This window comes from Anopheles gambiae, chromosome X (genome assembly GCF_943734735.2).
Source record: "Anopheles gambiae chromosome X, idAnoGambNW_F1_1, whole genome shotgun sequence".
NCBI classification, from domain to species: Eukaryota; Metazoa; Arthropoda; class Insecta; order Diptera; family Culicidae; genus Anopheles; species Anopheles gambiae.
The window spans coordinates 18,707,060-18,728,365 of NC_064600.1; the positions used below are offsets into that span (position 1 = coordinate 18,707,060).

General features: G+C 46.4%; 2 protein-coding genes across 9 annotated transcripts in view; one reads left to right on the plus strand and one right to left on the minus strand.

The window, feature by feature from the left end:
• Nucleotides 1-21,306, minus strand: part of LOC1270437 (fatty acid hydroxylase domain-containing protein 2) — a 428,943-nt gene that overhangs the window by 88,665 nt on the left and 318,972 nt on the right. The gene's annotated exons all lie outside the window — the stretch shown is intronic.
• On the plus strand, nucleotides 50-19,937 carry LOC5666787 (uncharacterized). 8 transcript variants are annotated; one of them, XM_061653956.1, is made up of 4 exons: nucleotides 399-866; nucleotides 980-1,130; nucleotides 1,421-2,382; nucleotides 14,394-19,937. In XM_061653956.1, exon 4 carries the CDS (start codon nucleotides 15,219-15,221, stop codon nucleotides 18,177-18,179), a length of 2,961 nt encoding a protein of 986 aa, XP_061509940.1. In that variant the 5' UTR covers nucleotides 399-866; nucleotides 980-1,130; nucleotides 1,421-2,382; nucleotides 14,394-15,218; the 3' UTR covers nucleotides 18,180-19,937. The 8 variants fall into 8 exon arrangements, with proteins under 8 accessions (XP_061509962.1, XP_061509918.1, XP_061509940.1 ...); XM_061653945.1 differs by having other exon boundaries at nucleotides 451-866; nucleotides 980-1,180; XM_061653934.1 differs by lacking the exons at nucleotides 399-866; nucleotides 980-1,130 and adding an exon at nucleotides 51-387.

Genomic DNA, 21,306 nt, shown 5'->3' on the forward strand with positions numbered 1-21,306 from the left:
TGCCCGTACACTTGTGCTCTCGCTCTCTCGCACAGCCTCAGTCAACGACCTACGGGCAAGGGAAACAATGTCAGATTCGAGGGAAACACGGGTCCAAGTAGCGCACACACTCAATCAACACAAGCTGTCCGTACGGGGCGCTGTTGTCCTCTCCAGATCGTCGTGGTATTGCGCGAGAGGGGCAGATCAGCCCGTGTGTGCCTGTGTATATGTGTGCAGAGTTTACAGAGAGACAGCGCGTACAGCACGCACCACCGCCCTCCCTTCACCCTTCGTCACGCGTTGCGTGCGAGGCGCTCTCTGTTCGGCCCAGAAAATTGGACCCGCTTATCACGGCTTATCAGTGGCCGCCTTTCCTCGTTCGGTGTGCCGTACTATCAGTTTGACGTAAGTATAACGCAACGGGCCGGGCTAGCGGTGCGTTTCAGTCAATTTGGACAGCTTTAAGTCCCATCTTGGCTGCAGATGGTAGCTGTGCAGACGGAGTCGTGCAGAGCATGTGTGTGTGTGTGAGTGCGTGTGTGAAACCAAGGAAAAGAAAGCTCGGAACAACACCGAAGACAACAACCACCGCTCACGCATTTATTGTGTGTGCGCGCACGGCCGAGAGACCTGTTTCTTATTTTTTTTTGCACGTTTGTTATTTCTTTTTCGAAATATTGGGTGACTTCTTAAGCGCTTTTCATTTGCGTTAGAGAAGAAACAAAACCAAGTTCGTTTTCCAGTTTGCCCTACCAGCATACCACATACACATACTCGCCTACACAGCGCCGCTCGGAATAATCTGTTTCCCCCGAAGGGTCAGGCAGGTGAAGCGAGCAACAAAAGAAGCAGCTGAAGGAAAAAAAGAACGTGTAGGCTCAAAGGTGCATTTGAAGTGTGTTTGTGTGTGTGTGTGTGTGTGTATGTATGTGTGTGCGCTGCTATGTGCTTGTAGTTCCTCATTCATCTTGTGCTGCTTTATTTCCCACACAAACAGGTCGAAGGAGTACGTCGGTTGTACTATTTGCTTTTCTCTCTCTACACATACACACACAGCACACACATACATTCGAAGTGAAAGATTTGTATTATAATCGCCTTTGCTCTGACGCATTGACTGGAGCGACTTGTAATAGTAGTAAATGAGGGTAAGAGAAAGGGCGAGAGGTTGAGAGCGAGAACTTTTGCAGCTTTTGAAGTAAGTCCTTTTGGAGGTTTTTTTGTATGAAATTAACGCAAAACTCTCAAACAAAAAAAAAACCTTGTCAACTAGCGAGTGTATGTGTGCGTGTGTCTGTATGAAACGTGCGTTTGCGCACGTTTGCAAGTGTGTGTGTGTGTACAGCAGCTGAAAAACTAACTGTTTTTGTGTGGTTTTCTTTTCTCTTCCTATTGCTTTCTCCCTTACGCGCACGCGCTCCCGGCTGCCAACGTACAGTGATTACGCGCCCGTGTGTGTGCACATGTGTGCATGAGTGTGCGTGTGTGTGTGACTGTACGTGAGTTTCATCTCAGTTTAGTACCGTGCGCGCTGCAGTGTCTATCGCTAGAAGCAGGCGAAGAAGAAACAGTGAGCGAGAGAAGGTAGAAGCTTGCAGCAGAAGCAGTCACGGTGCACGGTGAAAAGGAGGGAAAGGCGAGAGCACAGCCCGCCCGTACTCACTCGCTCACTTGCTCGACCATCAACCCGAATATAACGCAAGCGATTGTACGCGCGAGAGGACGCGCAGCAGAGTGCAGCAGCAGCAGCGGCAGCGGCAGTTGCGGCCTGAACGCAGAAGAAAGAAAAGGAAAGGCAGAGCGTGTTACTCCGCACCGCCGTGGCAGCAGCAAGGAAGACAACAAGCAGAAGCAGTGGTGTGCCCGGCCAACACCATCATCATTATTATCACCAATCAAACGTTTATCAATAATAATTTCAACTCGGGCTGTTTCCCTCCTGCCGTCTTGCGTGCTCTCGCGTACGTTCCTGCTGCATAATCTTTGTCGGCTGAAATTTTCATCCTTTCGCGGGCGAAGGAAAAGTGCGTTTAGCTAGTATTTGTGTACGTGTAGCTCTGTGTGTGTGTGTGTGTGTGTGTGTGGGTTTGTGTGTTGCGCAGTGTGGAAAGCTTTTCCCCGGAATTTGGATGACCGTGCGGTGCGGGTGCTAGACGCGCAACCGGGAGAACGGGGATAGCAGCAGAAAAAGGCACAGATTCGCGGCATTCGAAGAAAAGCAGTTCCGCCTCCTCCAAACGGTCGCCTGGCGCGGGGCGCGCGGGAGGCATCCATCATGATGGCCTGACACTCCCCACATACGAGCAGCACACTTTCCATCGCTTCAGTTCCGCCCGAAACTACACCAGCCTCTCCCGCACACGTCCCTCCTGCAGCTGCTGCGGTCAGAATTTTGCGAAGGTAAGTGTGGTGCTTTCGCGCGCACCTTCGAACTGACAAAAGCGCCTCTCATCAACTTTTGCCTTGTAGCGCGCACCGGTGGCGTTTTGCTTTTTCGCTGCGTCTTATCAAGAACCCCCCCCCCCCCCCCCCCCCCCCAAACACGCTTCCACGCGCTGGCCTTTCGTGACATGTGCGCGATGATTTCTCGCCGCAACTGCCCGAAAAAAACAAAAGTGCAAATGGGCGGTCGCCCACCGTGTGTGTGTGTGTGACCACCAATGGTGGGGGGAGCATGAAGACAGGCACACCGAGGCAGCAGCATTAACAAAATAACAAAAAAAAACCTGATAACGGAAACACTGTTTCCCATTCCCGCGGCCACCACACTTGTCTCTTTCATCGTTGTGCAAATGATGCAAAGCAAAACCGCGCGGGCCGGAAAGACACAACGCGTCGCCGGATGTTCTACGACGACGAGTGGCATGTGCGTCTCTTTGCGCGTGTGGAGGTCCAGGGCGGGGGTGGTATGGGGGTTCAAGTTTCACGGTCCGTCCCGCTCGAGAAAACGGAAACCGAAGCACTTTGTCGATTCGATGACAAAACGTCTCTTGCCTAGGTGGCCGGAGCAGGATGCCGGGGTTGTGTAACAACACGCTTGCCCCTTCTCCGGTCGAGAACGCCGGAGACTGTGTTGCGCCAGTCTAGATTGAAATATGAAACAACTTTACTACGTGATGTTGCTATGTTTATGGGACGGTTGAGATGGGGTGTTTTTTATTTTGGTTGTCACTTTTTGGCCACTTACCAAATGCTTTGGTGGAAAATAGGGTCTTGGTGTAGACAGGAAATTATAACACATATACACAAGCACATATAGACCACCCGAGTAGAATTGAAATTTTGAGTGTTTGGTCACAGTTTTAACAAAATCTTTACCAAAGCGTACCGGAAAGATATTTTCAAAACGATGGGACAAACTCGCCCGCACGGCGTTGGGAGGGCGTCCAATGTGCTGCTTAACCCCAAGAGACGCTTTAATTGCCTGCAAGCAATCGAGCGCAGTAAAATACACGATCGGTCGAAGAGTATCGCAAAGAAATAGAACCGCAAACACCTTCCTTGTTGTTTACCTTTTCCAACGGTCGTCTTTCGTTGCGCCCCACACAACTAGTGATGGGAAAAGTTGGCAAAAATTCGGAGTCGAGTCCGATCCGACTCAAATAATTTCGGAATCGACTCGGGAAGGTAGGTCCGCCCAGGTCCGGAGTCGTCCGGAGTCGCACTCGGAGTCGCACTCGGAGTCGTTCGGAGTCGTTCGAAGTCTTCTGGAGTCGTTGGGAGTCGTTGGGAGTCGGTTGGAGTCGAAGTCGTCCAGAGTCGCCTTCGAAACAAAGGCCTGTATACGAAGTCCACGCGTAAATTGAAAGACAAAAAAAAAAAAACAAAACGAAATGAAATGTTGGATCACACGCACATTACACCGGACGGCTCCTGTTGACTGCGGACAACTCCGAACGAGTCCTGGCGACTCCGACGTCGAATGACTCCGGACGACTCTGGACGACTCCAAACGACTGCGGATGACTCCGGGCGACTCGGACTCCAAACGACTCCAGACGATTCCGAAATACTCTGAACGACTCCGACTCTGTGCGGAACTTGTGGACCAGAATTTGACGTAATCGGAATAGGACTAACAATAGCCGGAGTCGGATCGGAATCGTCGGTGCGCTCCGAAGAGCACATCACTACACATAACAAAGAACTCCGCTCTCTCTCTCTCTCTCTCTCTCTCTCTCTCTCTCTCTCTCTCTCTTTCTCTCTTTCTCTGTTTCTTTCTCTGTTTCTCTCACCGTCTGGATATATTGGATTTTATTGCACTTGCTTAAAGTGATGCGATATCGACAGGATGGTGGTGGGTAAGATCGTTCAAGAATACAGACTAATAAATCTGAGGTACAGGGAGGGGGCGAGGAGTTGATCATTAAATGTGCGAGCTCTAAATTGCGCCCAAGTCTGCAAGAAACAAGTCCATCAATCCAAGCGCTAGAGATGGGTTGGTATGGTTTTATTTTACTTTTGTTTTTTTTTATTATTATAAACCAGATTATGGCACGGTTTGTCTCAAGCGTCCGATTACGCCATGATATTTACCGGTGTGGTGCTATTTACAACCCACGTACGAGTACTGTTGACTGTTATTGCATTCGCGGTTTTAATTATTATTAAATTGTTAAACATGATTCGATGGAAGCATCAGGTCGCACAGCTCTAAAAGCCAATATGGCTCGCACCCAGGTTTGCTATCCACAAACTCGCAAGAGAGCATCAACTAAAATTCAACTGTGCCAAAAGGGGTAAAAAATATAGGTCGGTAAAACAGAAATTCCGCTGATATCCCGTCTACCAGACTAATAACATTTTTTTATGTTTTGTTTGTCTCTGTTGCTTACCTCATCTGCTCCAAGAAGATGGTTTTTGTGATTATGATTTATTAATCATAAAATCGTATCCATCCGCGGGTACTTCTATTGACTGCTGGGGCTTTGGATGTGATCATCTGAGACATTGTTTATATAGATGTATATTTCTTGAAATCACGGGGTCTGATCGTACTGCAAGCCAAAAATGCCAAATTTTTAACAGTCCTATTGTAATTTCTAACCCGATACGCGTCGAGACATTCAACTCGATTGCTCTTTGGAATTTGTATATTTGTTGTTTAGGTCTAGATATAAAATCAATCAAGATCGCGTCGCCAGACAAATTCTTAGAAAACGATTTTAAAACATGCTCACAAGACTGGAACTTCAGCAAAGCCGATAAAGATTTTCCTGTTAGGTGATAAACAAATATTTTTTCGATCCTATCTAGATGCCTATGTATGGGTTGGAAATTCCTACCGTGGTGTTAACGCAAACATATACTCTAACCTCTTCTTCTATGGTTCATGGCTTAAAGCTGAACAATAAAGAAATCGCGTGAAAATTTCAGCAGTTGCATTTTTGTCGGTTATGCACATCATTATCGTAAAAAACTGCCACCTGTCTAACCTTTACATAATCAACCATAAAAACTCTTTTCATATCGGAAACTGGCCAGCTAACATTACTGTTGTTGTTTTTGTTGTAGTTTATTTTTTTAAAAGGCTTTTAAACTTCCGCCTTTCATAAAATGTTGTTTTTTCCAACATAAATTGTTTACTTCAAAGAAACATTAACTCTTTTGTTTCCAAGGCTGTGGAAGGTCAAACAGATTGTAGTTGTATGCAGAAAGAGAGATTAGTTTCTTTCAAATAGTTTTACTAATCCTCTTAGATTGTTTGAAAGGATTTCTTCAATTCGTTCGCCAAGAACGTGCTTCTTTCTTTCATGAGCATATCCGAAATATCGAGTCCACTATTATATGCTCCACTGTTCTCTCCACTAAAGCCGGTCTGGTGGTACAGTCGTCAACTCGTACGACTTTAACCACATGCGCGTTATGGGTTCAAGCCCCGAATGGAACGTGCCGCCATACGTCGTAGGATTTACTATCCTGCTATGGGGGGATCAATAAGTCACTGAAAGCCAAGCCCACAAGTAGTGGTATAAGCAGGCCTTGACCCCGATAACGGTTGTTGTGTTAAAGAAAAGAAGAAGAAGTTGTCTCCACTTCACAAAACGGACAAATGAAAGGCGATTTCTAGTTTCAAATGCGAGATGCGTACGAGTAAGCCTAATGTGCCCAATCTCTCAGTCTCGTAAATTTACTCTCTGATCGCTGAGTTCCATTGGAGACCTGTCCAAGGTGCCGATGTACGTTGTACATTCCATATATTTTTCCAGCACTGATGTATCGATCCTTGTCGCCAAACGGGTGCCTCTCCTCTCAATATAGGTCCAGCTGCCTTATCGTTTTACCTTAATTCGCGAGACGGTCAGCTTCTTCGTTTCCATCAATATCCTTTTTACCTCTGATTTAACAAAAAAAAAAAAAAAGATTGATTTTTCTCTTGCTAATGAATCGATAGCTTGTATGTAAGGGTTCCTTTGTATGTGTCCTTTATCCAAAGCCATAAGTACGCTAGCACTATCCGTATAAATAGCTTACTCTCTGTCATTTAAGGTGGCTACCTCAACAGACAGTCAGACAGTCTCTGCTTGAAAATATTGAAGCATTATCAGGGAGCTTAATGCTGCCAGGGCTGGTGATAAAAGCTCCAGTAATTTTCTTCAGAGCGCAATAATGTGTGGGAGCTAGCTTTTTGCCAATGTTGTTATTGCTCATTGAAACAAATTCAATTCCGTACAACAGTTTTGGAACAAACCAACTGTTGACGATAATGAGAAGTGTACGCCTTGAAGTTTTATTTGAACAACGAATGAAGAAAGTCAAGTCTGCTTTTATTTCATTTTTATATGAAGAGAGTGTTGGCCAAATTTTCGTCCTTAATCAATAATAAATCCTAATTTCTCAGTTGGTCTTACATTTGGAATGATGTTCGATTTCACAATCAATCAACCAAAATCATCCATTTGTTCAACTGCTCAAGGATACTCTGGCACTTAAGGTGCGATCAAAAGCGATTGATAAGTCGACTACCTGGCATTGTGTATGATATTTTATTATTCTTAGCATCAGTGAGAACGTTTTCCAAACAGGCAAAGTAAGTCTCTGTACGACAGCCGGCAGTGTAGGCTTGCTGTACAGTGCTCAACAGATGTTTACTCTCTAGGGTTAACATTAGGGGGTTTTATGATACTAGCCAGCATTTTTATGGAGCGGCTTAGCGGCTGAAACCATGTCAACAATCCATACAAAACTATACGCAGAACTACGTATTAGATTTTCAGCCAGAATAATTTCAGCCCGAAAAATATGTAAACAAATGCCGATACGTAGCAGGCTCGATCAGGTTAGCTCTTGAAGGAATTTATTTTCTTTTTTGCTGAATCATAACAAATGCATCATCACAATCATTGCATCATTACATCATTGCAATTAACACAGAACAAAATTGTTTGGATCAACATTTTTTAAATTTATTACAAGAACTATAACCCGTTACAAAAAGGAAAACAAAATGATTTTAACATCATTACTTGTACAAAAATGGTGAATCTAATATGGCGGAACGTAATTGTCATTTTTATGTACAGGGTTTTCGCGGATTATATAGACATGTTCAGCGAGTTGTAGATTCGTTCAGGCATATAATAGACTCTTTCAGCGAGATATAGAATTGTTCGGAAGTAGGCGTTGACATGTTCAGCGATTCTGTAGTGTTGTCATTTGTTTTGTTTACACACTGTGCCGCAGGGTTCAATTTTTCATTCTTAAAAGTCCTAAAAGTAGCTAATAATCATTCCCCAAGCTGCAGTGCATGACTCTATTATTGCTTATTCTGAACATCCGCTAAATTAAGCTGATCGCTAAAAATTGGACTTTCTTTTTCTATTTGGCGTAACGTCCTACGCGGACATGCCAGCCTGTACAGGCTTTCGAGACTTAATTCATTACCACCTAGTCGGATAGTCAATCCTTGCTACGGGGGGCTTGAACCCATGACGGGCATGTTATTGAAAAATTGGACTTTACATCACAAATAAATACAAACTGGAAAGAAACAGCCAGATGAAGCAAAATAATCCTGTTTCTATGGAGATTCTAACTGGTTGAACAAGCGGACCCTTCAAAATGTGCGACCGATTATTGCAAAGTGTATATGGGCCTTATGAAGTACCTTATTAAGTAGTTAATTTTGGCAGTCGTTTTTTCTAGCAGCTATTGTTATGTTGGTTCAAATCAAATTTTATTATTAACGTGTTTTTGGTCTTCCATTGCATTAGAATGTACTCGTTCGTGCAGAAAAGTCAACTTTTTGACACGGTTCAATGAAATTTTCGAAATTATTCTTCGAACGAAGGTACTTCTGCTGCAAAGTAAACTTTGTTTTTGATCGTTAGCAAATTACGACGTCAAGTAATTTCGATTGCAAAAACAGAATAATCCTGTCAGATTCAAAAAGCTTTCGGATAGAGGATTTTTTTATGAATAAAATGCTTTGTTTGGTTTTGTTTTGATGTTAAAGTATATTTTAAAATAGATTTTCGTATTCGATTGCTTCGCTGGACTTCCCAATGATCCTCCTTGCTTTTATAATCAAAATTGTATAGTCTATTTTAGCTGCTCCCGCTTGTTTGCCATCGCCGGCGGAAAATGAGGCGCGCATGAAACGGGAACGCGGAAAATTTTAATGCAATTTCACAATTTACGAGAACGGCGAACCATCGACTAATTCCTGGCCCGATTGCGATTGGAAATATCCATCCCGCTCATCATCCCCTTTCCCAATTCCTTCCAACAGTCGTTGTTGCGCGGGCTGGTGGTGGAAGCAGCAGTCAGTCAGAAAGAAATAAAGCCCCGATTTTGAGCACGCTTCTCTCGGCCTGGGCGCGCGCGTGTTAACAGAGACTGACGCGAATTATAAACTCGGCAGCTTGTTGCAGTCAGTGCACAGGCACAGGCACGGAAAAGCATCGCGCGCACAAACAAATAACACAACACATGGCAGAGAGCAGCCGGGCATCCCCTATCCCCATCCCCTCACTATCCTTTGTTTGCTACAACACTCCCCCCTCCTGCCCTGCATCTCACACCATCTTGGGAGGAAGATTATTTTAAATCGTCGCTGTGTTGTGTTGTCTGTGTTTTATTTTTCCACGTTTTTTTACGACTTTGCCCCTGTGTGCGCCTTGGGGCAGCGTTTCGATGCTGCTGATGCTGCGGCGGATATGCATAAAGTTATGCTTTTCCGATCATCCCCGAGTCAAGATGATGATGGTACCAATTTTTACGACTTTCACGTGTGCGCGGGCTGCATCCACACATGCGGCATGCGAGCGGAGCAGCACGTGCTACGGGCAGGCGTGTCGGTAGTCGAGCTATGCAAGTATAAAACCCCGCCAGCCGTGAAGAACACGTTCTAAAACACTTTACACTACATTTCGTAACCCGGCCGGGGACGAGAAGCTGGTTTCGGTTCGACCCGGAACGGTGCCCCGCGATGCATGGCCTGATGGAGAAAATGCATTCCATTTGTGTGCATCTTGAAGTGCCATTTCGTTCCAGCCGGCACTCTATACGATGCGCTTGCAGCAGATTATTGTTATTTTACTGTGCAGCTATAGTTTATGGCTGCGCCGTTTGCCGAGAGAGAGAGATGCGATAGGAAAGAAGGATGCTGTGCTGTGGGTGCGGTTTTGGCGCTGAGCTGCCCTCCCATCCTGGCAGGGTTCAATAGGGCTCCTGAGCAACTGGGGCCGCGGGATAAGAAAATTGACGGTTTTTTTTATGGAACTCCTCGATCACGTTGTAAATGTCAAAATTGCACTACACTTCACCGCTTTGCTGTGCGAGTTCAATAAATTGTTAACGGATGGGGCGGTTTGCCGCTTTTCTAGCGAAAGATGGGCACTATCACTTCGTACAGAGGAAAATCATTTCCATTCCTAAATTTGCCACCCTTTCTTTTTCCTTCTTCTGGCGATGGGATTGATCAATCCTCCGACGCAGCGGTCAGGTTTTGTGTTATAAATCCATCATACCGACCAAAGCTAGAGCGCGCGCGCGCGCGAGAGAGAGAGAGAGAGAGAGAGAGAGAGAGAGAGAGAGAGAGAGAGAGAGAGAGAGAGAGAGAGAGAGAGAGAGAGAGAGAGAGTGAGAGAGTGGTGAGAGAGAAAGACATTTAGCATTTTCGACACTTCAAATGGCGCGAGATGAAGGGTTGCTGTAGTTGATTGCCGCTGACCGGGCGTTGGCCCTGTCAAGGTACATTACGCTGATAATATTACCCCGTTCTCTCGCTCCTCTCCGGCGCACGTTACGAAGATGCTGTGATGCAGTCGCTCGGGCCCGCGCAAGAGCGGCACCTGTTAGGTACCACCTTGCAAAACACGTGACCGCATACACACGCACACCTTCACTCACTCACATTAAAGCGTCACCAAATATGTTTTCAATTGTGCACTGTTGTTTCGGTTGACAGGTGCACCAACGGGGCTTTATTGCGCACATGTTAAGCGTCAAAGTGAGCGTAGTTTTGCTTGCAATTTGGCTTTAGTTACAGTCGTTGTCACTACATTTTGTGGCTCTGCGGTATCCATTTGTGCCTCCAACGCACCTGTTTTTGTCTGTAAGTTAACAATTTTCGAGTCTTGTTGAAATCATGATTAATTTTACTAGGCATTTGAGCAGATGTATGACAACTGTAATTGAACATTACTTAAGACACTACAATAACCTGTTATTTTGGGTGTGAAAAACCAACGAAATTAAAAAAAATTCACTACATATTGTTTTTATCTATAAATCAATGTTGGTTTTCATGAATTTTTCGTTGAGATTCATTCATATCAATCTTCAGTGATGAGTAATGCGAATCTCAAATCGACTACAGGCGTGCCCCGAGTTACGACCCTCTCGAGTTACGACGATTCGCAGATACGACGAATTTGATTTTGAAAGTTAAAAGTTGTCATTGACAAGAAATTGATGTATTTTTTTGAATTTCTGGGCTGATAACCGTTATACACACATTTCCAAAGATTCCAAAACAACCCGATCTTTAATATCTATATTGTGTACGGCTTTTGGAATATAATTATTACATTATCGAACATTACTGTAAATAATATACACGATATCATAAATTCAAACTCGTCAACTTCGGCTTTAAACTTTATATTCATAGATATTCGACATACGACTTTTTCGACTTACGCCTTGCTTTGGGACATTTTTTCGGTCCCAAATACAGTCGGGGGACACCTGTATTCAAAGATCTCAAAAGATTGATGAATCTCCAAGGATTCATAAATTCCTTAAAATTGATATATCTCCAGGGATTCATGAATATTTAGAGATGCTTGATTTTCAAAATATTGTATTTGCGCGATATCCCACCTAACAACATGTCCGTCGTGAGTTCAAACCTCGCATGTACCGTTTCCCCATAGTAAAACAAAATATCCGGCTGTGTGGTACTTGTGGTAAATCTCAAAAATCTGTATAGGCAGGCATGACCATGTAGGTTGCTATGCCAAGAAGTGGAATGATGAGCAGCTAAAGCTCTATGAATCTTAAGCCCATTTTGCCCCACGTGAAGCATTTTTGTATTTTTTGTTATATTAGTAAAAATACGCATTCCATCGCCTTGCTTTCTTCAGACAAATTGTATACAAATATCATATCTTTAAAAATATATCATGTAAAACTTCAACGCATCCCTGTGACACTGGTTTAAGCTCATTTTCGAAATGGCAAAAGTTACATCAATATGCTACTAAACCTTATTTTGCATTTTTCTCGGTTATTTGTTATGTAAGGGTTATGAATCTTACATGGTGCTCATAGAACACTCTAATGAATACATTTTAAGCATTGGAAAGTATCTTTGTAGTTAAATAATTCTTAAATAGAAGGTGCCCATTTTGCCCCACATGCCCATTTTTCCCCGCTTTCCCATACTAATTCTGTGTGTTGGACATACGATGCAAAACATGATGAAATGCAGTTAAATCTGCCTAAGATGATGTTTATTGAGGCTGGGTTTTCTCTTCTTTAAGATGAACATTTTGACAGTTCCGTCATAGTCATATTTAATTCTCGCCAAGATAAATGGCTCCCTAAGATAATTGTTTCTAAACAGTATATGCGATTTGGCTGTCCAGATTCTAAAGGTATTGCCTTAAAGCAGACATGTCAAACATACTGTCCTCGGGTCACATGCGGCCCACGAAGGCTTTCAATCTGGCCCGCGAAGTAATTCGGCAGTTTTTGAAATGAAGCAGAACTATATTATAAATTATAAGATAAGAAAAGTGGGTTTATGAATGTTAGTCTACTGAGGAAGAAGGTTCAGTCTTTATTGTTGGATTATTGAAGTGTGAAGAGAGCACTCTAAAGTTAGACTACCAATATTTTCATCCATTTTCTGAAGTTGAGGCTTTCTGCAAAGTTCGGAAATAATGTACAGTAGGTGACCACTAACTGAGAGGTATACAAGCTCCAGTTAACGAACAATGTTCACTAACTGGAGTGACGTTTCTATGGATTGATTGTTTTGATTGGCGTGGACTGGAATAAACATACCAAACTTTTTTTTTCATTTATGTTGATATAAAGTATAGTAATTCGTGTAATAACAAAAATTAATAGCAAACGTAGGCAAGAGACCCTAAATTTGTTTGAAAAATGCACATTTGCGACAAATTTCTCTTCATGAGATTCCGGATGTTTCATGCTTTGACGTTTAAGTGTTCGTTAATTGAGAATCACTCCAGTTAGCGAACCTCCAGTTAAAAAGCACTCCAGTTAAAACACATCCAGTTAGCGGTCACCTACTGTATTGGAATACCACTTTCTTCACTTCTATGATGAGGGTAATCTTTAGATACGGTTCTGCAAAAATCAAGTACATATATTTAAAAACCATGGAATACCAAGCACTTAAAAAAAGGTATGAATTGCATGAGATCGATAGTATGTTGGTAGTCTCTATTCTTCATCAAAATTGCCACAGATCTAGCCAATATTTACCGATGTAGTGATACATTTTGAGTTATCGTTAATTAGTCATTACCGTTGTCAAAATGATGCAGCATTTGTACATCGTGTGTCGTTGTGTGAAGGCAATATAATACCAGATTTGAAAAACTGTCCAGGAAGCCTGAAAGTTAGCAGATATCTGGAGCTTTGATTATGAATTATTAAATTTCCGAGTAGGGACGACCGCCACTGAAGTAAAGCATGAGTAAATTCATAAATTTCATGAACTGCTTTTTGGAGACTACGAAAAAATGTAGATAAGATACTAGGTCCAAGAATAAGTCCTTACAGGGTTTCCCTAGCCAGCTCAACTTCGGAAGCGAACAAATCAATCCCGTAAAATATATTTCAACAATAAAAATAGAAACTCGAATGATTTACCAATGGTTGCTCGGTACACGCTCGACATTCATTTGACAATGTTGAATTGGGATTTTACGGATTGGAAATGAAGATTATAACGTTGAGCTGGCTAGAGAAACACTGTAATAACTTTCGCCGATCGAAATACTTCTGTAAAAAAATCTGCATTTGCTTTTCATCATTAGTTGAAGAGAATGGAAATACATCGTTATCAATAATGTTACACGCTTTTTTAGTAGATTGGATGTACTATTTGAGTGCTCCAGTGAGTAGGGAAGAGCCGGAAAAAAAGGTTTTGTGGAGAAATAAGGATACTGATGAAGAGGTTTATAGCACACTGCAGCAAAACAAAAAAGTCTTTTAAAACGTGCACCTGAGCTGAAATTTAATTTAGTCTTTCGAAACATCGACAGCGAATGGTGCAATTGCAAACTCCTCTAGTTTGATTCCAATTACAAATCTCGCGCGCACCGTTTGTTTCACATCACGTTTAGATAAGCGGTAGGAGTGACGCGGTGGCTTTGTGCATGGAATCGTTTAACTTTATCGCCAAGCGTTCTCGCTGGTCAAACGGTGCCGTGAAGGCAATGTTTGGAAACCACACCACCCCACATGCATGCTGCGTGGTGACGCTCGATACACCTGTTTCTGCGTGACGCCTAGCGTCAACCCTCGGGCAGATTATATATGAATGTTAGAATTTAAAGTCGTTCAGAGCAAATTAACATTTGTCGACTTGCCGTAACAATGCTGTGGGTCTTCGGTATTAAACTTGCGCGGATGGATCCTAATGCGGCTCTCTTATCGGCAGTACAGTAGTAGGATTGTGTGGGGACGGGGTTGTGTGTGTGTGTGGCGGAGAATTTATCGATAAATTAATTTTCTTAAAAAAAACTCGCTTTTATCCAACATAACCGCTTTGCCGGGGCGTGGCGATGGTGCCTTTGGAGTGCCGGCAAAATGCATTGCCCCCGATAAAGGAATTAAAACTGCTAATAACCGTAAGGAAACTAACCATTCTCCTCTTTTTTCCCCGCGAACCTACATCCGCGGGTTTTTTTCTTCTCTGCTTTTAGGAACCACGCCATCGCAAATTGCACCACGGTAGAAAACCTGAACTCCAAAGCATCGCAACCAACGCCTCGATACCTCTCGCTTCCCTGCACTCCTTCCGCAGTTACCGTAAGAGCTAGACGGAAGACGCGCCGCCGTGCACAACACTACACACCGCGGCTTTTGTGGATATTTTTGTTTTTGCGCGAGAAGCGGAGCAAGAGAGCGAGAGCGAAATAGGGAGGAAGCGCATAAAATTGCGTCGCGCGGGTGGACGCGGCCGCCGCTTCATTCCTCGATTGGGGGGCTGTACCATAAACACAGCGCTCTCTCACTGCTGCACCCGCGCGCGACCCAGCACGGAGTGCAATAAAGGTGAATGCGCGCGTGAAGGAAGCGCAGAGGCAAGCGCAAGCGAGACACAGTACCGGCCGCCAGTGCCAGAGCGCCCAGCAGCGGCGAAAGAATATATCGCGAAACCTGCTCGCCGCAGCCGTCAGTCTTGGTCGTGTCGTGTCGCCGGACAGTTCCGTTGCATTTGAAGGTGTGTGGCCGCGGATGACGCCGTAGGGACTCCGTTGTACCGAGGCGAAGTGTTGAGATAAATCGTGTGTCGTGTAGGAGTTGGCGTCGTGCCGCGTGCGGCGCCGGGGTGTGGTGACTCTTGTGGCTGACCGCGTGCGTCTGCCTGGGGAAGACCGGAGAGTATCTAACCAAGTAGTGTAGCAATCAAACAAGCCAGTGCACATGCAGCAGCAGCATCGAGAGCGGCCGCTACATCAGCAGTACAGGCCGGAGCAGGCACGTTCGGGTTTGACAGATTCGGCAGCAGCAGCGCGGTTGTTACGATGCGAAAGCTAAGTCTCAGCACCGGCGCAGGTATGTCACGACAATCGAAAAGTGTACCGCAGGCAAAGAAGGTGATGCCACCGGCCGTCCCGGACATGTACGGGAAGATAGGGCTGAACAATGGTGGTGGTAATGGTGGAAGTGGTGGTGGTCCTCCGACGGCAGTGATTTACGATACGGGCGATGGGGCGGGCCGAAACGGTGGCACGGCGGTCGTGGCCGGCACGGTCATACTAGAGCATCATCTTCCTTCGCACGACGGGACAAACAGTGTCGGGAGCAATAGTGCCGGCGGTGCCGCTTCCGGTACGGTGCCGCCGCCGGCCGGTGGGTCGGGAGCTTCCGTAGCAGCAGCAGCCGCCGCCGCTGCACCCTCCAGCCTGCTGCTACGGTGCGGTCCGGACGGTATGGTCGATTACGGTTTGGACGATCAGGGTATCGATTTGACGCAGTCGCCCGGCCGGGACAGCCCGGTGTCGCTGTCCGGGTCGGCCGGGTCCGGATCGCGGCACTCCACCGCCAGCCTGGACTCGGGGCGCGCCTCCTCCTATCTTACCGGCGCTTCCAACTCGTCAAATCGCAGCGTGAGCGGCGTGGGCAGCTATGGCGTCCTGTCGTCGCCGCGCTGCTCGGTCAGCTCCTGCTCGATCGGTTCCGGGTCGGTCGGGGGCGTCGCCGGTGGACCGGGCGCCAGCTGCAGCCACCGGCTGAGCAACCACTCGTCGAGCGGCAGCCGCACCGACCACGACGTCATCTCGGAGTGGCTGATGGAGATACACTTCCACGAGTACACGTATCTGTTTCTGGAGGCGGGCTACGACCTGCCGACGATAGCGCGCATGACGCCGGAAGATTTGACTGCGATCGGCATCCGCAAGCCGAACCACCGCGAGCGGCTCAAGCGGCACATTGACGCGCTGAAGCTGCCGGACGCGCTGCCCGGCTACGTGCCCGGCTCGATCGACGAGTGGCTGCGGCTGCTGCGGCTCGAGGAGTACGTGCAGCCGCTGCTGGCGCAGGGCTACCAGACCGTGCACGACGTGACGCAGCTGACGTGGGAAGACCTGGAGGACATCGGCATCGTGAAGCTGGGCCACCAGAAGAAGATTCTGCTCGCGATCAAGCGCGTGAAGGACATCATCAGCGGCAAGATGATGGGCGGGCCGGCTGCCGGCATGATGGGCATCGGCGTGGTTGGCGCCGGGCTGGGCGGCTATGCCCTCTCGCCCACGATTGCCCGCTCGCCGGCGGCCGCCGGTGGGGCGCATGGCCGGGCGCTGCACCATCACTACGACGACATGAGCATCGGCCTGCGGTCGGACTCGTCCAAGCAGCACCAGCTGGGGGTGGGTGGCGGCGTCGGCACCGGCTCGTACAGTACCTTTCTCCGGCAGCAGACGGTGCCGGCACCGCCGCCCCCATCGGCCCTCGCCGCCCACCAGATGATAACGTACCCGCACGTCCACTTCGACGGTACGCAGGCGATCTATCGGCGCAGCTCGTACGACGACAGCGACATTACGCCGACGAACGAGAAGTCGTCCGCGCTGCTGGCGCTGTCGGAAGACCATCATCACTTTGCGGCCCAGCAGGCCGGCGCCGGAGCAGCAGGACAGCAGCAGCAGCCGCCGGTCTGGACATTGCAGCAGCAGCAACAGTTCGTCCACCAGCAGATCGTGCAGCTGCAGCAGCAGCAGCAGCAGCAGTATTTCCAAGGGGGCGGCACGCTGCCGCGCCAGCACCAGCGCAACAACTACGGCGTCCGGCTAGCACTGCTGAGCGGACCGGGCAGCAATGGCGGGGTGGCGGGCCGCACCGCTGGTGCCACCGTCGGCGGCCGGCCGATTGCGAAGATCGTCGCCAACAACTTGAAGCTTCCATCGCCAGCGCTCGAGGGTGGTGGCGTCGCCGCACCGGGCGATGCTTGCGATGCGCCCGACACCGCCACCTACCCGGTGCCGCTTCCGATGCCCCCGCTGCAGATCGAGAACGTCGAGATGGCGACGGCCGCCCTGGACGCGATGCACTTTTCCAACTACACCAGCTCGCCTTACGCCGTCCAGCATCATCATCTGCACCATCACCACACGCTGACGCTCGTCACCAAAGATTCCGGTGCAGGCGGTGGCGGTGGTACGCCTGTTGCCAACGCCGTGGTAAGCACCCAGCAGCAGCAGCAGCAGCAGCAACAGCCGATTTACCACAACCATCCGTCGATGTTGCTTCAGTCGCACTCGCAGCAGCAGCTGCTCCACCATCACACGCCGTCGTCCTCGTCCACCCAATCGACACCGTCGCCGCCGACACTGGCGCCCGGACTGGGGCCGATCCCCTCGTCCCATCTGCCGCACGGCTACGGCGGCGGGTACGCCGGCCAAACGATGCAAACCACGGTCGAGGTGCACAAGGTGTGCGGCCAGCACGACAACAAATCCAATTCGAGCCTGGAATCGATCGATCAGATACCGTTTGCGAACGAGAATGCCGGCACGATCAAGCAGCGCTCGTCGCTCAACCGGATGGAGCAGCATCACTACCAGCCGGGGGCGGTGCCTTCCCAGCAGCATCCACTGCTGCTGCCAACGCTGTCGTCCTCGTCCTCGTCGTCCTCTTCCTCGCTGACCGGCTCGATTACGACGACACTGGCCACGACGGGCTGCAGCCTGCAGCCGCTCTCACCATCGACCGCGCAGCCGGTATCTTCCGTCGGGGCAGGGGCCGCTGTCTCGTCTAACAGTTCGGTTGCAGCAGCAGCTCCACCGGCAAACGCACCACCGTCCGGAGCAGCAAATGAAGAGTTATCGGCAGCGGCACCGGCAGCAGCAGCAGTAGCAGCCTCGCAGGATATCTACGGCACCAACGTGCTGAACGATATTGGCAGCATGCTTGCCAATCTAACGGACGAGCTGGACGCCATGCTCGAGGAGGAAAAGTGCGCCGGCATTAGTGATAACGAGTAGGGGAGTAGTTAAGAAACGAGGATGCGTTTTTTTTCTGGCTCTTGAAGGAGATGCGTGATAGGAGGGAGAACTTTAACAACAAAAAAGGAGAACTTGCGGTACGGTGTGATAGATGTTTAGTAGAAGTGTAACGAGAGATTTTCAATGATCTCTGTTTAGGATCGAAGAAACAACAGAAGAACTGATATGTATTTCTAACCGAGACTAGGATTGGTCTTACCCAATCTAATCGATGAAGAAGAAGGCGTGTACGTGTATTCTCCCAAAATCGTCGGTGGACATTTTTGGCATTGAATTATGAAAGGACAACTTGAACAATATAATTTAGACTTAGGTGAGAAGAATTAGATTCATTCTTCAGTTTGGGGCAGCTAGCGGTTAGAAGTTTTCCTCCCTTAACCTTTTGCTTTTGCGGCGGGAGGTGGTAGGATGTTTTTTTTGTATTAGACATTTAGTTTCTCGTGCATTTTTGCGCGTGAACGTTCCACAAACACATACTTGGAACGGGACGATTTAAGAAAAAGTTTCCATTTCAGTTGTGACGATTTTTCGCTGTTAAAGTCATGCTGCAACGGTAGCGCTTTACGAGTGTTGAGCGCAAATATGGTACAGCAAGAATGGTTAGCGTTATGTTTTAAGGCGGGACCGGTAAAAACTCTCCTTCTGCTAGGATACAGCTATCCTTTTTATGTATTGGATCAAAGCTTCCCTTCTGAGCATGGGAGAGTTAAACAGCAGCATTCCTTTGTTCAGTACAATATGCCACGGGGAAGAGTTCGCATTTCTTTTTTTTATTATCTACAATCCATATTGTCCATCGCAAGATGTATCGTGCGAAAAACGTAAACTGGTCTTTTTTTTCAACTGTGGTTGTATTATCGATAGTTGGTAGTAATACAATCGTGAGAGTGAGCTCTACCTGGCATGCACAGAGAGATGGTTTTCCGTGAGGCAAACGATGGGTAAAAACGGCAGCAATTTCAATTTGATTTCAATCTTACCGAATAATCCTACGAATATGACGAAACAATGTGCACAATATAGGATCGTATCGAATCGGGCAGAAATATTGAGAGATCGAGAGACTAACCAAGATAGTCGTTGAGCCTTAGCGGCCGCTAACGATGGCACGGCGGGAAAACGGTCCGACGAAATGTTCTTTTATTTACGGTTTAATTTTAAAGACTCTTTGCTTTTTTTACTTGATAAAGGTAAGATGCGTGACCGAAAAACGGAGTTCGAATTCATTAATCTTGTCGATGGAGGTTCATTGACGTCAACTGTTTGCTTCGTACGTTTAATTCTTGCTCCATTGGCTGCTGTTAGCAGTGCGTTCAGCACTATAGCATACCAATGTATTGAAGGAAAAAAGCCAGGTACAGCTGTGAGATAAGTGGAGTAAAAGGAAGTTCAGAGAATTTCGCAGCGAAATATGAAAATGGATTTTACTGTAGTAAAAAAAAACGAAAAAAAAAACAAGTTAATCACATACCCCCATAACGATTCTCGATGCTCGTTTACACTGGCAGCCTATAGACAAGAAAATTACAACTGGAGGTCAGCTCGAATCGCTAGTATACACAACACCATTTCTCTGTCTCTCTTTCCATCTGCCATACCCGTTAAAACGGTTGCGGCCGAATGAAGAGGAAGTGGGGTTTTGAAATAAGGATATGATTTTCTTTAGCTATGGCGCGCTAGGCATATTTTTAAATCCATAAGAAGATAAAACCAATACAGAACAATGAAAAACACTTACGCGAAAAGGCTTTTGAGTAAGTTTTTTTTATCTCTCCGAGAAGTACGAGCGGTGTAGCTATGTTAGTATTTGTAGTATTTACTTGAGACAGCAAGAATGGAGAAGAGAAAATAACATAGACCAGGGAAAGAAATGTTTTACTGGAAACAATAATTGCAAGAAGAAAAACATACACACAAACGCATACAAATTCATACACAGTAACACAATCAGTTCCCGTGGGCCTCAATGTATGCAGGGTATCATACACTACTATATGCTCTTGTACGAAGCGGACTCACGCAACCGGTACAGGCGGATGAAAATGTGACTTGTTTGTAACGTCCTTCCAGTTCATCTCGAAACCACATCCTGGCTGTGCTGTGGAAACAGCTTTTTGGGTATTTTTCATGGCTAAAACATGTGTGATGAGATCGGGTCAGGTGCGCAACTATAGGTGTATAAAACGGTACATTTTAATCCAAAATTAAACGGGGAAGAAAAAACCTAACATTTATACGATGGAAGCGAGAAAGAGTAAAAGCAGGTGTGTGTAAGACACAGTTCAAATCCCTTTTTTATTTGCGCGCGATGAGCGACAGAGATTAGGATTTTATTGTATCTTTCTTGCCGTTTTCGTTTGCCACCCAGGAGAATATTATAGTAGGTTTTGAGTTTTAAAGCATATTAGGTTTAATGATACATGATACAGTTATTAGTCATTTTTTGTCGCACAATGCCTCTTCTCGCGCCACGAGAAATGCTGAGCGATAATATTTAGGAACATTTAATATTTAACAATGAAAAAAGCGACAGCAAATATGCTAAACATGTACTATTCCCCGCACGTTATAATCGCGTTTGTAATTCTGTGGTGTCTAACCGTACCAACGTTATTCAAATTCTTGACCACCTTCCCTTTCCCTCTCTTGTCCACGGCTTTTCCATTTTGTCATTCTTTTTATCGGATAAAACACAATAACAATAATGGCGGGGGAAACCAAAAAAAAATCCAATGCACAACTCCTACACACATACACAAATGGGATAAAAACATGAATATAAATGCAAAGTAGCGGTAAGGTTTGGGATTTTTATCGATGAGTAGTTCATACAAGCCAGCCAGCAATTATTTGCGTTTTTTCTACAAGTTTTAGACGAAGATCAAGTATGACAGGTCAATGTTGTGACGCACTTATGCAAACAAAACTCTGTGAGCGTGTGTGTGTGTGGTAATTGAAAACTAGCAACAACTAAACGGAAGCCTTTGACGATCTAACCCACAAACCTTCCATCTCGTCCTTCCCCACTATTCCTTTAGGATAAAAAAAATAATACGACAAACAAACAAATTGAAAAAAGTAAAACAACAATAATTCTTCCGGCGCA

Bases quoted from the DNA above. Each gene is read 5' to 3' on its own strand.
- LOC5666787 (XM_061653978.1), top strand. From the start codon at position 15,219: ATGCGAAAGCTAAGTCTCAGCACCGGCGCAGGTATGTCACGACAATCG.